Source organism: Triticum aestivum, chromosome 4A (genome assembly GCF_018294505.1).
Source record: "Triticum aestivum cultivar Chinese Spring chromosome 4A, IWGSC CS RefSeq v2.1, whole genome shotgun sequence".
Classification (NCBI taxonomy): domain Eukaryota; kingdom Viridiplantae; phylum Streptophyta; class Magnoliopsida; order Poales; family Poaceae; genus Triticum; species Triticum aestivum.
In genome coordinates this window covers 518,673,838-518,691,274 of record NC_057803.1, presented here as the reverse complement: position 1 = coordinate 518,691,274, position 17,437 = coordinate 518,673,838, and the positions used below count along the sequence as shown (strand labels likewise).

The 17,437-nt window shown below is 44.0% G+C and overlaps 1 protein-coding gene across 1 annotated transcript; it reads right to left on the bottom strand.

Moving 5' to 3' along the window:
* Nucleotides 1-12,084: 12,084 nt before the first annotated feature.
* On the bottom strand, nucleotides 12,085-17,063 carry LOC123086674 (MLO-like protein 4). Its single transcript, XM_044508451.1, has 15 exons — nucleotides 16,644-17,063; nucleotides 16,511-16,568; nucleotides 15,744-15,958; nucleotides 15,542-15,658; nucleotides 15,386-15,446; nucleotides 15,194-15,282; nucleotides 14,715-14,789; nucleotides 14,528-14,613; nucleotides 14,237-14,286; nucleotides 14,104-14,144; nucleotides 13,789-13,959; nucleotides 13,681-13,716; nucleotides 13,256-13,323; nucleotides 12,969-13,029; nucleotides 12,085-12,711 (listed from the first exon to the last, which is right to left on the bottom strand). Exons 1-15 carry the CDS (start codon nucleotides 16,758-16,760, stop codon nucleotides 12,436-12,438), a joined length of 1,521 nt encoding a protein of 506 aa, XP_044364386.1. The 5' UTR covers nucleotides 16,761-17,063; the 3' UTR covers nucleotides 12,085-12,435.
* Between the last annotated feature and the right edge of the window lie 374 nt (nucleotides 17,064-17,437).

Here is a 17,437-nt window from a genome sequence, read left to right as displayed (position 1 = left end):
AGGCGGGGTACCTCACGAGGTGCCCATGACGCAAGCCATGACAACTCAGGGCGCCAGGCGGGTGCCAGCCCGCGCAGCGTCCTCCTTTCCTCTTTGGTGCAAAGGGGGCAAGCGCAGCCGCGGAGTAACGAGGCATCAGGCAAAGGTTGCCATTTCGGTGCAACGAGACCAAGACCAGGAGGACTACGAGATGGAGGTCACCGTGGAGCCCGAGACGGCGTCATCACCAGAGCTTTGCGCAGGCGAAGACTACTTTTGTCAGGATAGCTGATACTTGCTATCCCCTTCAAATTAGCCCGCCATTGTTGGCTCCCTTCCCGCTCAATATTTGGGAAGAGGACCAGGGCCTCTATAAATAGGACCAGCCACCCACACAGCAAGGGGGTTCCGGTTCGGTCGATAGAGAGAGAGAGAGAGAGAGAGAGAGAGAGAGAGAGAGAGAGAGAGAAAGGTGGCTGAACTCCTCCCAGCAGTTCATCGCCTCAGCCAAGAACAGACCCTCGCGAGGCTGTTCTTCCTTGTATTGTTCATCATCATCAACCCAAGAGGCAATCCACACACCACACACTGGAGTAGGGTATTACACCACAACGGTGGCCCGAACCAGTATAAACCCTGTGTCTCTTGTGTTGTTATTTCCTTAGTTCAGATCCTAGCATGGCGGAGGGGTGTAGGTAGGTAGGAGGCGAAATCTCCGCGCACACCCCAGTGTTCGAACCTCAAGGGTCTGCCGGAACCCGAAATCCAACATATTTCTTTATAGAATACACAAGTTTATATTTACATACTTTATTTACTAATCATCACCCATATGTATAATATTTTCAACACAAAATATTTGAACAAACATTTTTGCTTATGTTTTGCAAATATATTAAAAAAATAGCGCGTGCAAAATAGGCCGCAGTATCTGCAGCCCATTTAGCTCCACATTGGTTCGTGTTCAATATAATCTTGTCTATCTACAAAGGACGTGTTAATTTGTTTGGTGGAGTCGTTCGTGAAGGAAATATGCCCTAGAGGCAATAATAAAGTTGTTATTTATATTTCCTTATATCATGATAAAGGTTTATTATTCATGCTAGAATTGTATTAACCGGAAACTTAGTACATGTGTGAATACATAGACAAACAAAGTGTCACTAGTATGCCTCTACTTGACTAGCTCGTTGAATCAAAGATGGTTAAGTTTCCTAACCATAGACATGAGTTGTCATTTGATTAACGGGATCACATCATTAGAGAATGATGTGATTGACTTGACCCATTCCGTTAGCTTAGCATTTGATCGTTTAGTATATTGCTATTGCTTTCTTCATGACTTATACATGTTCCTATAACTATGAGATTATGCAACTCCCGAATACCGGAGGAACACTTTGTGTGCTACCAAACGTCACAACGTAACTGGGTGATTATAAAGGTGCTCTACAGGTGTCTCCGATGGTACTTGTTGAGTTGGCATAGATTGAGATTAGGATTTGTCACTCCGATTGTCGGAGAGGTATCTCTGGACCCTCTCAGTAATGCACATCACTATAAGCCTTGCAAGCAATGCAACTAATGAGTTAGTTGCGGGATGATGTATTACAGAATGAGTAAAGAGACTTGCCGGTAACGAGATTGAACTAGGTATTGAGATACCAACGATCGAATCTCGAGCAAGTAACATACCGATGACAAAGGGAACAACGCATGTTGTTATGCGGTTTGACCGATAAAGATTTTCGTAGAATATGTAGGAACCAATATGAGCATCCGGGGTTCCGCTATTGGTTATTGACCGGAGATGAATCTCGGTCATGTCTACATAGTTCTCGAACCCGTAGGGTCCGCACGCTTAACGTTCGGTGACGATTGGTATTATGAGTTTATGTGTTTTGATGTACCAAAGGTAGTTCGGAGTCCTGGATGTGATCACGGACATGACGAGGAGTCTTGAAATGGTCGAGACATAAAGATTGATATATTGGACGGCTACATTCGGACACCGGAAGGGTTTCGGGTGATCTCGGAGAAAGCCACAGTGCCGGAGGGGTTACCGGAACCCCCCGGGGGCTAATGGGCCTTGATGGACCCTAGTGGAGAGAGAGGGAGAGGGGCCGGCTAGGGCAGGCCGCGCGCCCCCTCCCCATGAGTCCGAATAGGACAAGGAAAGGGGGCGGCGCCCCCTTGCCTTTCACCTCTCCCACTCCTTCCTTCCCCCTCCTAGTGGGACTAGGAAAGGGGAGACCTACTCCCACTAGGAGGAGGACTCCTCCTCTTGGCGCGTCCTCCTAGGGCCGGTCGGCCTGCCCCCTTGCTCCTTTATATACGGGGGCAGGGGGGCACCCCATGGTAACACAAGTTGATCATTGATCTTTTAGCCGTGTGCGGTGCCCCCTCCACCATAATTCACCTCGGTCATATCGTAGCGGTGCTTAGGCGAAGCCCTGCGTCGGTAGCTTCATCAACACCGTCATCACGTGGTCGTGCTGACGGAACTCTCCCGTGAAGCTCTACTGGATCATGAGTTTGTGGGACGTCACCGACCTGAACGTGTGCAGATCGTGGATGTGTCGTACGTTTGGTACTAGGATCGGTGGATCGTGAAGACGTACGACTACATCAACTGTGTTGTCATAACGCTTCCACTTATGGTCTACGAGGGTACGTGGACGACACTCTCCCCTCTTGTTGCTATGCATCACCATGATCTTGCGTGTGCGTAAGATTTTTTTTGAAATTACTACGTTCCCCAACAGTGGCATCCGAGCCAGGTTTATGCGTAGATGTTATATGCACGAGTAGAACACAAAGGAGTTGTGGGCGTGGGTATATACATATTGCTTGCCGTCACTAGTTGATTCTTGATTTAGCGGCATTGTTGGATGAAGCGGCCCAGACCGACATTACGCGTACGCTTACGCGAGACTGGTCCTACCGACGTGCTTCGCACACAGGTGGCTTGTGGGTGTCTGTTTCTCCAGCTTTAGTTGAATCGGATTCAATGAACAGGGTTCTTTCTGAAGATCAAAAAGCAATCACTATACTGCATTGTGGTTTTTGATGCATAGGTAAGAACGGTTCTTGCTCAGCCCGTAGCAGCCACGTAAAACTTGCAACAACAAAGTAGAGGGCGTCTAACTTGTTTTTGCAGGGCATGTTGTGATGTGATATGGTCAAGACATGATGCTAAATTTTATTGTATGAGGTGATCATGTTTTGTAACACAGTTATTGGCAACTGGCAGGAGCCATATGGTTGTCGCTTTATTGTATGAAATGCAATCGCCATGTAATTGCTTTACTTTATCACTAAGCGGTAGCGATAGTCATAGAAGCAATAGTTGGCGAGATGACAACGATGCTTCGATGGAGATCAAGGTGTCAAGCCGGTGACGATGGTGATGATGACGGTGCTTTGGAGATGGAGATCAAAGGCACGAGATGATGATGGCCATATCATATCACTTATATTAATTGCATGTGATGTTTATCTTTTATGCATCTTATTTTTCTTAGATCGACGGTAGCATTATAAGATGATCTCTCACTAAATTTCAAGGTATAAGTGTTCTCCTTGAGTATGCACCGTTGCGAAAGTTCGTCGTGCCGAGACACCACGTGATGATCGGGTGTGATAAGCTCTACGTTCACATACAACGGGTGCAAGCCAGTTTTGCACACGCAGAATACTCGGATTAAACTTGACGAGGCTAGCATATGCAGATATGGCCTCGGAACACTAAGACCGAAAGGTCGAGCGTGAATCATATAGTAGATATGATCAACATAATGATGTTCACCATTGAAAACTACTCCATCTCACGTGATGATCGGACATGGTTTAGTTGATATGGATCACGTGATCACTTAGATGATTAGAGGGATGTCTGTCTAAGTGGGAGTTCTTAAGTAATTTGATTAATTGAACTTTAATTTATCATGAACTTTGTACCTGATAGTATTTTGCATGTCTATATTGTTGTAGATAGATGGCCCGTGTTGTTGTTCCGTTGAATTTTAATGCGTTCCTTGAGAAAGCAAAGTTGAAAGATGATGGTAGCAATTACATTGACTGGGTATGTAGCTTGACGATTATCCTCATTGTTGCACATAAGAATTACGTCCTGGAAGCACCGCTAGGTGTACCACCCGCGCCAGCAACTGCAGACATTGTGAATGCCTGGCAGACGTGTGTTGATGACTACTCTATAGTTCAGTGTGCCATACTTTACGGCTTAGAATCGGGACTTCAACGACGTTTTGAACGTCATGGAGCATATGAGGTGTTCCAGGAGTTGAAGTTAATATTTCGAGCAAATGCCTGGATTGAGAGATATGAAGTCTCCAATAAGTTCTACAGCTGCAAGATGGAGGAGAATAGTTCTATCAGTGAACATATACTCAAAATTTCTGGGTATAATAATCACTTGATTCAACTGGGACTTAATCTTCCGGATGATAGTATCATTGACAGAATTCTTCAATGACTGCCACCAAGCTACAAGAGCTTCGTGATGAACTATAATATGCAAGGGATGGATAAGACTATTTCCGAGCTCTTCGTGATGCTAAAGGCTGCGGAGGTAGAAATCAAGAAGGAGCATCAAGTGTTGATGGTAAACAAGACCACTAGTTTCAAGAAAAAAGGGCAAAGGGAAGAAGGGGAACTTCAAGAAGAACGGCAAGCAAGTTGCTGCTCATGTGAAGAAGCCCAAGTCTGGACCTAAGCCTGAGACTGAGTGCTTCTATTGCAAAGGGACTGGTCACTGGAAGCGGAACTGCCCCAAGTATTTGGCGGATAAAAAGGATGGCAAGGTGAACAAAGGTATATGTGATATGCATGTTATTGATGTGTACCTTACCAATGCTCGCAGTAGCACCTGGGTATTTTATACTGATTCTGTTGCTAATATCTGCAACTCGAAACAGGGACTACATATTAAGCGAAGATTGGCTAAGGACGAGGTGACGATGCGCGTGGGAAATGGTTCCAAAGTTGATGTGATCGCGGTCGGCACACTACCTCTACATTTACCTTCGGGATTAGTTTTAGACCTGAATAATTATTATTTGGTGCCAGCATTGAGCATGAACATTATATCTTGATCTTGTTTGATGCGAGATGATTATTCATTTAAATCTGAGAATAATGGTTGTTCTATTTATGTGAGTAATATATTTTATGGTCATCCACCCTTGAAGAGTGGTCTATTTTTGATGAATATCGATAGTAGTGATACACATATTCATAATATTGAAGCCAAATGATGCATAGTTGATAATGATAGTGCAACTTATTTGTGGCACTGCCGTTTAGGTCATATTGGTGTAAAGCGCATGAAGAAACTCCATTCTAATGGACTTTTGGAATCACTTGATTATGAATCACTTGGTACTTGTGAACTATGTCTCATAGGCAAGATAACTAAAACGCCGTTCTCGGAACAATAGAGCAAGCAACATATTTTAGCCGTGTGCCCCCTCCCCTTGAGTCCGAATAAGACAAGGAAAGGGGGGCGGCGCCCCCCTTGCCTTTCCCCTCTCCCACTCCTTCCTTCCTCCTCCTAGTGGGACTAGGAAAGGGTAGTCCTACTCCCACTAGGAGGAGGACTCCTCCTCTTAGCGCGCCCTCCTAGGGCCGGCCGGCCTCCCCCTTGCTTCTTTATACCCGGGGGCAGGGGGGCACCCCATGGTGACACAAGTTGATCATTGGTCTTTTAGCCGTGTGTAGTGCCCCCCTCCACCATAATCCACCTCGGTCATATCATAGCGGTGCTTAGGCGAAGCCATGCGTCGGTAGCTTCATCAACGCCGTCATCACGCCGTCGTGCTGACGGAACTCTCTTGCAAAGCTCTAATGGATCGTGAGTTCGTGGGATGTCACCGAGCTGAACGTGTGCAGATCGCGGAGGTGCCATACATTCGGTACTAGGATCGGTCGATCATGAAGACGTACGACTACATCAACTGCGTTGTCATAACGCTTCCGCTTACTGTCTACGAGGGTACGTGGATGCCACTCTCCCCTCTCGTTGCTATGCATCACCATGATCTTGCGTGTGCGTAGGATTTTTTTTGAAATTACTATGTTCCCAAACAGTTCGCCTCGATAGTCTTGTAAGAGCAACTCTAGCAGACCCCGCATCCCGCTCCGACCCATAAAATAACCGCTAAAATGCGGGTCCGGGCGGAAAAACCAGCCCGATCAGATCCCGCATTCCGTCCCAGCCCGTAAAATTTTTTGAGGGGCGCGGCAAAATCCCGACCCCAACCAGGGAAAACGCGAGTTTCCCCCTTGCGGCTGTGGTTCCCTGCATATAAGCAGAAGCGGTTGGTGGCAGGACATTTCATCCCGCGCTTTCCCCACCAACCACCTCTCCTCTCCCCCTCGCGCCGCCGCCGGTCGCCGCCCAAGATTCCGGCGAAAGCAGCCGGCAGGAGCACGCCGAAAGGCCGCCACGCGCATGAGGCCTCCCCTCCCTCCCCCCTGCGTCGGTGGGCCACCGGATTTGCGGATCCGCGACACTTGAATGCGGGCCGCCGGATTTCTGCCGGATTTGGATTTTTCCGGCCGTCGGTTGATGCCCCAAGCGATGGAGTGGTCGGGGAGTCTCTCCCGCAACCCAGGAAAGGGTGTATCGCCGCATGCGGGTACGGGTTCGTCCGACCGCCTCCACCGAAGGTTTGCGTGCATGGGTTCGTCCGGCCGTCCACCGGGCTTGGCACTCGCGCAACATTTTTGTGGCTTGCCGATGCCGCTCATACAGTGCGACGACTATACGCGGAAAGTGCTGCGGCTCACTTCGGGCACACCGAAGCACCCCGGATGGGTGTTCTTCAAATGCGAAAACGACGGGGCACGTGCACTTGCGGTAGCTCATTTGATAGCTCATTCTTTAGTTCAATTATGGTAGCTCACTTCGAGCTTGCTCATTCTTTTGTGTAGGACGATGGATGCTCATTTTGGTTTTGGGAAGGCCAATACATTGATTTATTGATAGAAAGAAACTTAATAGATGTTGGTGCACTCCTTAGTACAATCGAGGGCAATGATGCGGCTGCATGTGCAACTAGAGGGGAAGCAACGTCTACTTCTTTCGAACCAAAGATGAAGAAAGAAGAATGCAAAATCAAGAATCCGCAGATCAACAATGAATGCATGGAGAAGATATTAGTCCAACTTGTGGGAGCAGTTATGGAAGTTGGAAATCTTCTAAAATGCATACTTGTGATTCTTGTTTTCTTTGTTTTTGCTATTCTAGCAAAGATTTGGTGTTGTCTTTTGTATCTAATGTTGTTGCAAAAGCAAAGAAATGCATTATGCTAGATCAATTTAAGTTGCAAATTTAAGTTTTGCGGGCCAGGAGGAGCTGCGCCAGATCAGACGCTGCAAAGCCGACCCGTAAAAAGGATATTCTGAGAATATCCCTTTTTACGGGTCCATTATGCGGGGTCTGCAACTGTGGCCGTCCGCGCCGGCCCGCAAAGGCGTTTTTGCGCGAACTGCAAACACGTTTTGTGGGCCAGGAGGATGCGGGGTCTGCTAGAGTTGCTCTAAGCATGCGTCCCGGTTTCATGGCATGCCCCATTTTTTGTGTTAAACACAGTACATTGATTTTCTTTTTCAGCAAAAAATAAAAAATTACGGTGATTCAGTTTTTTCACGAGTAAAAAACATACAAGGATGTTTTCTGCAAAAATAACATCCGTCAGGCACCATTGCTGGGGGGGGGGGTCATTCACATGAATACATTATACATCCATGTACACATTTTGTGGCCGTATGTGCATGTTGAATCAAGTTAAGTGACCGGAAATCCGTATTTTCAAAATTCTAGCACCAAACTGAACATCGAGCGCAAGTTCTATGACTCCCAGTGATATTACCTCTAATTAGTAGTACATAGTTCATCAATCCACAAACTCAAACTCAACATAGTTGTTCATCAAACATAATGCAAAATTCATCATGAAACATTTTTCGACAAAGGTAGATTTTATTTACTCAGAATGAAGCACCAAGTGTATATAAACATAATACAGAATGTACACAACCAACATCAACGCGCATACACAACTAAACACACAGGTAAATAGCAAAGTCGTACAAAACCAAAGCTATAACGTAGCGAGGAAAAAAGACTTAGCGATCAAAACAATGACCAAAAAACTACAGCTGTGATCATATCTGCATCAATCATCTCTTGACACCATGTGGACAACAAGGTTCTTCAACAATAATGCCTTCAGAAAGGGCCAGATTCTAGGTTTTCACCCTAAAGAACAAGTCTGAGCATATCCGAGCAATACCTTCAACATGGTCATGACACAAAAACACTCATCGTTGCCAGATATAACCAACTCGGATTAGACCTAGGATTCTCACCCGGAGCTCGAGACCGTGTACTTGAGAAGCACCACCAAATTGAAGTCAATCGTGAGTTGTCCTACCACTTTGCCATGATCTCAACTGCTACATGCTTTGGGCTAGAAATCCCACCATGGCTGCTACACCACAATACTCTTGGCGTCAATTCACCATCCATAGATTGCATCGCACCATCAAAGAAAACTTTCCAGAGTGAGATCCATCAAAACCCACAGTGTTCGGTTGCATCCTGCACTCCTCGCCAGTATGAGCCACCGACCAGTCTCAACAAAGACCAGATCTGAAGGAAAAATCCTCCCAAATCAAACACCGGACCGAGAAATTTGCCGATCCAATCAAAGGCGACCACCATCGAGGAAGGGAGCCGCCATCAACCTTTAGCATAAGAATCACCTTCAAACAACTTTTACATGCACTTCTATTTTAGTTTTGTTCTATTTGAAATTACAAAAATATTATCTACCACTGTATCTTTTAATTGCCTTATGCAATTTAGCAAGGTTGACACCCTTGTCAGAACTGTTGGGAACACAAGTGAAGATTGATTTGTGTTGCAGACATCACAACTTTTACAGTGTTCACATGCCTCAAAAGATTGCTACCTTGATTTCTTACCGAGGGAAAGCTTACTACATAGTACAAACTCCTACACTTGGGAGCAACATTGCAGTTGATACACAAATCAACATACCCTCACCCCCACCCCCACACGCAAAGTAATTAAAGGTTAAACACATGCAATGTGATACATTCCAAACGTATCTACTTTTTTGAACACTTTTGATACATTTCTTAGCCTCTAACTTGCATAATTTGAATAAAAAATAATCCAGACTAATGTCGTTTTCAACAAAATTTGCAATGGTGTTATTTCCTATGCAGAAAAGGTGCCCCAAAAATATGGAAAACATAGAAAATTCTTTCAGGAGAAAAGACCCATGGAGCTAGAAGGGGGTGCCAGGAGCACCTACGGGCCCATGTGCCCACCCCATGGACGCATGTGGAGGGCGCGTGGGGGGTCCACAGGCCCCGCCTCCCGACACCCTTTGGCCTATATTTATCTTCCATCCTAAAAGCCCTACATAGAATTTATCAGATTTTTTGTGACACGAAGCCGCAACCACCTCTGTTCATCTTCCCGGAGGCAGTCTGGAGGCTGATCTGGCCTCCGGAGAGGACTTCGTTGTCGTCATCGCCAATCACTTCTCCATCATCACCATCTTGATCTTTCCACTCCTGTGTGAGTAATTTCTCTGTAGGCACATGGGGTTGATGGAAATTGGATGAGATCACTTATGTAATAGTTGCTAGATCTGTTAGGATTTGACGCCTAGTACCCTATATGTTTTAAGAGTGGTGTTGCTATGACTTTGATATAGTAGCTCAAGAGATGGGGCACTTCAGAATCATCCTACAATCTGGATTGCGAGTAGGTATCACTGCCCTCTGTGAAGGTGGATTTCCGACAATGAGTTCTTCATTATTTCATGATTGTTCGATGAGAGCAAGTGTTTTCGACGAAGTGGTCATTGAGCATTGCCCAAAGGAAGCTAACAAGGTTACTCATGAGGTAGCTAGATCACCGACTTTTCTTTCTGAATCATGTACTTGGCTCAGGGAACCACTAGCTTCCTCCTGAATCATGTACTTGGCTTGGGGAACCACTAGCTTCCTCCTAAGGCCTTGTTCGGTTACACCCTCTTCCAGAGGGATTGAAGAGGATTGAGGGGGATTTTGATTTGTAGGAGATTTAATCCCCCTCAACCCCTGCCAATCCCCTTCAAATCCTTCAAATTGTTGTCAACCAAACATGCCCTAACGCTTCTTATGAACGATGTAATCTTGATGATTAATGAATGAAGTGTGACGAATGGCTTCCCCAAAAAATGAACAAGTGCTTATGCTCTCGTTCATAATAAAAGAAAGAAAAACATCAACAATACAAAACGTAAACTCGAGCATAAATATCAACAACATAGATATGCTAGCTAATTACAACCCAAAACGCTCGGTTTTTTCAAGAATTTTACTGGCTCAAAATAAATCGTCAAGGGGACACAAACATAATGAGCATACAGCTCGCCTCGATGCATACAACCAACATCAATATACACACAGAGAATCACATCGGTAAAGAGCAAAGTCACACACGACCAAAACTCTGCCTAGGCGGAGGAAAAACAAAAAGAAAACTCCAAAGCGCCAACAACACGCACATACAAGGAATCACACTGACAAAGAATAAAGTCATATAAGACCGAAATTCTACCTAGGTGGAGGAAAAAGAAACTCTAAAGCGATCAAAACAGCGACCAAAGAACTACTCCCTCCGGTCCTTTTACTCCACGTATTAGATTTGTCCAAAAACAAAGTGTTTGAAGTTTGACCATGTTTATACAAGAGATTATTAACATTCGTAATACAAAATCAATGACATTAGATCCATTATAGAATATATTTTCCTATTATATTTTTTTGGTATACTAAATGTTGACACTTTTTAATATAAATTTGGTCAAAGTTGGCGAAATTTGACTTATGAGCACTGTTCAAGAGTTCATCCGATTAATTAGTTAACAGGTCAGTTAATCTCTACTTGTAGGGTGGCCGAATCGAACATGCGGAGTAACCCCTCCCATCCCTCCTCTCGCTCGTGAGTAGCTAGTGTTTGACCAAAAAGTAGCATATTTTGGTATATTACATAGCCGAGAGCATGAGAGTATGGTATAATACGTAAAAAAACTAGATATATGTTGGCAAGTTTCTATTAAATCTACTGATTAATCTAGTTAATAGGCCGATTCAACGATTAATTGCTACCCCTGAGCAGGCCGAGCAGTTACCAGTTACTGATTTCCTGAACAATGCTTATGAGAAATCTAATATGCAAAGTAAAAAGAACCCGAGAAAGTACAAAGAAAACGAGAAAGGTTATTTAGTAGTAACGCCTCCAGGAAGTAAACTACGCCAAGCGCCACCATCATCGGATCCAACCATTAAAAGTAAAATCCTAGATTTTTACTCTGAAGATAAAGTACGAGCAATGCTTTCAGCAAGATAATGATGCAAGAACACTATCATTGCCCAAAACACGATCCAAAACGAGAAAGATGTTTCTTTGCCATCATTAATCCAGCCCAAACGCTCAATTTTTTCAAGAATTTTATTGACCTAAAATGACGCATCAAGGGAACACAAACATAATGAGCATACATCGACCACCTCTGCATAATTAAGATGCATAAAACCAACATCAACACACACACAAAGAATCACATCGGCAAGAAGCAAAGTTATACAAGACCAAAACTCTGCCTACACAGAGGAAAAAGAAAAAGAAAGGGTGTGTCTAGGGCACATCTAGATGTGCCCTAGTTATTGCACATCTAAGTGAGTGAATCAAACATAAAAAGAAAAAGATAAAAGAGAAAGAAAATATTCACACGAATCTTAATGTAAGATCAATGACATATGACTTAGATGTGCAATACTTATGGCACATCTAGATGTGCTTTAGCAAAACTGAAAAAGAAAAACTCTGAAGCACCAAACCAACGAACTACAAAAAGACCAAGAAAGGTTATTCAGCAGCAACACCTTCAGAAAGTGAACTATGCCCAAGCGCCGCCATAGCCGAATCCAACCAGTAAAGGTAAAATCCTGGGTTTTTACCCTGAAGAAGTACGAGCAATGCCTTCAGCAAGGTAATGATGCAAAAACACTGTCATTGCCCAAAACGATCCATTACGTGTAGTTGTGAATTCTGATGATTTAGTGCAATGTTATAAGTCAATACAAAGATGGTAGTATCATCTTGAAGCGGAGGCGTCCTATTGACAAAAGATTACTTTGCACAGAGTGGCCATGAGCCATGAGGAGCAATCACTAGACAGTCACACACATATATACTGTGTAATCCGCAGGTCCTTCTCTGCAGGTACTACAAAGCTTAGGCAGGTATGGGCACCATTTCTCAAGTTCAGCAGAGTTTTGGCTGCACATATTTATCCCGGCGAAGAACAGGGCTAACCTCAGTAACTAAGGGTGTCGAATATCTTGCTAGATGTGAGAGATCTCCTCGTCGTCGACAGTGACCACAGTCAGCGCCTCGTCCAGGGATGACGCCGACACAGTCCTCGACAGCGTGCACACCGTGTTGGTCTCGTGGTCGGTCTCGTAGATGGTCGTGTCGAGGGAGCAGACCGACCTCGACGTGAGTGTCCCGTTCCGCATGAAGAGCGGGTTGTGCCTCCTGTCTTTGATCCTCTTGCACCAGCTGTGGAGGGAGTCCCTCACGCTCTCGGAGACCAGTGCCTTCTTGAACTTGGAACCCATCTGCAAATTTCAGCAAAGAAACAAGATAAGTGAAAAGAAGACCAGACACGGCATATTACATTCCTACCTTCTCTACTACAAACTGCATAAAGAGAATATACTAAAAAGGCTTCATAGTCAATGAAGGAAAAAAATATGGCCTACCGAGAAAAGTATTCATCAGTACAGTAGGTTGACAGTAAATAATTCTGGTGAAATAAGTGGAGAGTTCACTAAGTGGCTCTCTTGGTTTTTAGGTTTTATCATTCAAGGAATACCTGGGAGATAATCACGTTAAGAGGCAGCGTACTGTAGCTGCACCAAATTTGAACAAGCAGCCTGCAGTGCTCAAAAGGGATGAAAAACAGCTGTATGAGTCCAGAGTCCGAGCGAATGCACTTCTTAATGAAGTTCATGCATATAATTATATCTTCACAATACGGATTCTTTAAAGTAAATTGTCAGAGACACACTGATGTAAAAAATTGATATGTTGTAGGTTTCTCAAAACAACATGTCAAATGAACATATTGAGACGCCAACGTATTCATGGTATGCAACTTACCCAGAAGCCAAACGAATAACAACCATGTACTGGTTCTTCATGAAGCAAGAATTTGCACTCAGTTCCCACTGCACAGGATAAATGCAAAGTAGTAAGCAACCAAAAGAAGCTATAAAGAAATCCATTGTATCCATTGGATCTTTCATATATAAAGTGACGAGTCATGACAGGTGATGCTGTTCCTTTCTTTTGCCTTGGCCTAGAAAGTTTTTCAATCACCATGCATTCAGCACTAATAGCTTAAGCTATGATACAGAATCAAAAAGATCTCATGAATCAGCATCTTCCTTACATCCTACACTAATGCATCGTCCAGATGCAGAGGCCGGGGGTTTATCCTCCTTTTCAAAAAAAAAAAACATCCTACACTAATGCATGTTAATCCAAAACAACATTATGATTGATCATAGATTGGTGATCCTCACCAGAGACCATAAGAATGTCGCCATCTCAAAGGCATTCTGGAAGCAAGGGTAGATGTTAGGATGTGGAAGATGTTCAAAGCCACATAGTAAGAGAGTCAGAGACATTACCTGAAACGAGATGAACTGTATAAGCCACCACAGAACCCGAGGTTTTCCAAACCAGAAGAGATCATCACGCAGTTTCAGTTGTGTTCCGACATTTGTGGCTGTTGCCTCAACAACCTCCAGTGCCAACTGAGCGATAACATGCTGCAGCTCAGTGCCCACAAGCAGGACAAGCTTCGAACATTTTGAAGATGCGTAATTAGGCCAGGACATAAATACCATTTTCAGATAAGAAAGGGAAAAACAATTAACTGTGAATAGCGCGTTGGTTCAGAAATATGGGTGATACTTTTTTCTTTGAGTTGGGGTGATACTTACAATGACAGGGGCAAATGATAGCCAGAAATATATATTAAGACCTGCAATTAGTGAAACGTCGCAAACCTAATGAGGACTAAAATGGACAACCAGATCTCTATGTTTGTGTGAGAAAGTAATAAGGAGGTAATACCATGAACATTGACAAAGATGCATATTATTGCATAAGCCCAAAGTGGCCAACTGTACAGCAAATGGAATGTTAGCACACACAAGAGAGGGCATAATATATTTATAAATCCTATGCAAACCACAAGCAAGTAGGAGTATCATATTATAATCAAAATCCAATAAGGATAAATGCTAAGATTTCTTCATCAGATAAGTTTGTTCGATCTTGATGTGTAACCACTTATATCATCAAAGAAAAACAAATAATCTCGGTATCAGGATTCAGGATTCAGCAGTGCATGTTCTGTTTTACCTGATACCAACACTTCCATTGTAATCATCTTCCATGCTCCGTACCATGTATTTGTGGAAGTCGTACGAATGCGGCAACTTATGATACTGATAAAAAAAATTGATAATCAATAAAAATGCATTGAAGAAATGACTTATCACCAAGATTCTAGTAGACGAGATCAAATAGAGCGATGAAGAGCACTTACCGTGATAAAGCCCAACCTTAATGCCATGTAATCTGATTTCTTAATAGAACCCTTAAATTGGCGCAGAAAGCACAGCTGCAACATTTGGTTACTAGAGCATATTAGAAATGTCAAAAAATATATTTCCGATCACAAAAGACATCATGTACCAACAAGGTATGTGACACAAAGCTTTTGCGGGTTGAGAAAATCGACAAGTCGTCACAGAGAGCAGGTGTAGTTGGGTACATATAGTCTATTGTCTATTTAAATAGCTGCAGTAGTAGAGATGCGATTCATTTGCACTTGGAGTCCAATAATACTATTGGACTTTGTTCAATATATATAAGCAAATATGAAAAATACTAAATTAACTGGGCAAATAAAACATGAAAGTTATAACCATTAAGTCATTACCAACTAAGAGACTCACAAGGAAAATATGCAATAAGAATCAGTGCAACAACAACACTGTTCTTGAAGCAATGCAGCGAACTTACCATCCAAAGAAGTATTTTACTTTTGCTCCATGGGTGAGATGCATGATGAAAAACAAAGGTAGATTGCCTTCGCATAACCTTTCTCCTAGCTGAGAGGGAAAAACTTCTCAGGTAGAACAAAACATCATTATTAAGCAAATGTATCACTAGTACTATATGACCTAACAAGCATCCAATTTCACTTGACCTTACGTTGCAACTGCTCCCTTGAGAGTATACATGCTTGAGTTTCCCACTTCCTCCAGCTATATATCTGTAACAATCACCAAAAGAAACACATTAGACACTTAGAGACCGTGTTGCAAGATCAGATACTCAGATCAATAATAACAAATAAGGAAGACGTACCTTAATCATCGACAGAACCACTGTCACGAAACTGTAAAGCACATGAGTAAAACCAAGAATAAACAGAAACCGATGCAACTGCTCAAGACCCTCATATGAAACAAAAGGTTCATGACCCTGCAAGCAGAGAAAGCGACAACATGATGATTTATCTCATATGAAACAAAAGGTTTGATGGGAGCCAGTCGATTCTGACATTTACCTCATCACAAACATGCATCGACTGGCCGCCAACTAGGATTCTAGCAATGTGGGTGTCGTTAGCGGAGCTGTCCCCATGTTGGTCCAGATCGGCGAAATCCTTCTCTGTGCACATATAGAATTTGCTGGTGAAGAGTGTCGATGGCACGCAGATCTCCGATATCCACCTGGCCGTCTGGCTCAGCAGCAGTGATATCACGCCAAGCAGCATCAGTTCTGCAAGTGAGACACGGTTCCCTCTTTGAGGAAAAATTCAAACACCTTCCAAGCAAGAACAAGAGTGGCAAAAGAAAAGTCCCTTTGTACAAGTCCAGTGTCGCCACTTTCAAAAGGCAAGTCAATCACTATGCCTTAAGGTTTCAATCATCAAGGTATAGAACCACATCTACAGTGGGAGCCCCTATCTACTTTCGATCCCCTTCTTACTGGCCTTTGCCGGAGCATTTGTTTCCAGGACAATGGGGAGCACTCCAAGATAAAGAACAGAGACTGAGGTTTGACACTACTGAAAGATAAAAGAATGGTGGATACCATCCCAAAACAGATACAGACAGACCAATAGAAGACCTTGACACTTGCCAAGTAAAAGTGATGAAACTACAAATCGTGACGACCTTGGAGTGAACATGGTCATTTGTAAACCACGCTAAATGTAGTGGTGGTCCTAAACTCCTAATAAACAGTAAAAACAGTGTTAAGATTAACGGCTTAAAGATAGTCAAACTCAGGGAGACGGCAACTTTCAGAGTTTCTATGGTGGGGTACCACCTTCGCGGATCTTCTCGAGTGCGGCGAGCATGGCCTTCCGCTTCGTCTTCTGCAGCCACTGCGCATAAACGAGTGAAAAGATCAGCTACGTGCTAGCTTCCACTAGCTAAGCAAGCTGCCGGACGAAGGTTACCTTGGCGAGGCGTGAGAGCGAGCGCTCGATGAGGAAGCATGCGGCGACCATGAACGTGGTGACCGTGGCCACCGACCAGGTCGGCGTCTCCGCCAGCGACCTCCCCTCCTCCACCATCCGCCTCCACCACTCTTCCTTGTGCTCGACTGCGGCGATGTGCAGCTAGCTCCGACGCCTCCACCGCATTGACAAGGGGGAGGCGGCGGCACCGGAAGAGGGAGTACTTAATGCGGATCGAGGGAGGAGGAGGTGGGCGCGGTCGGCGCCGGATCGGAGGAAGCAGCACGTGAAGGGCCGAACCCAGAATCTGGAAATGGAGCTGCCAAGTTTGACTTCAAGAATGAAACTGGAATGGCCGAATTCTGTAAAAACTGCCCAACTTTTTGCGCGGATTGGCATTAACCTGGACGAGCTGCCTCTGGCCAGTACAGGGAAGGGTGGTCAAGCAGTGGCACATGGGCAGCACCGCTGATATGCTGTTTGTCTTAATGGTTTCTAGAAGATTACCAATATTGTTGATACAATGAAGTTGGGGAGATAAGGCAGCTCCAACGCGATCACCAAATCGACTGAAAATATTTAGGCTATTCATAGTTTCATAGTGGGAGTAACTTAGCTAGTAATATAGCGCATTTCAAAAAAAAAATACTTATGTGACAAGTAGTTAATGAGAGGTGGTAACACAATATGTTATTGTAACATAGCGCTTCTCAAGACAAGATGAGTCTATAAGCTAATAAATAAAGTCATCTATGATACTAGTACTATGTTACTTTGCACTATGAGGCTAGCCA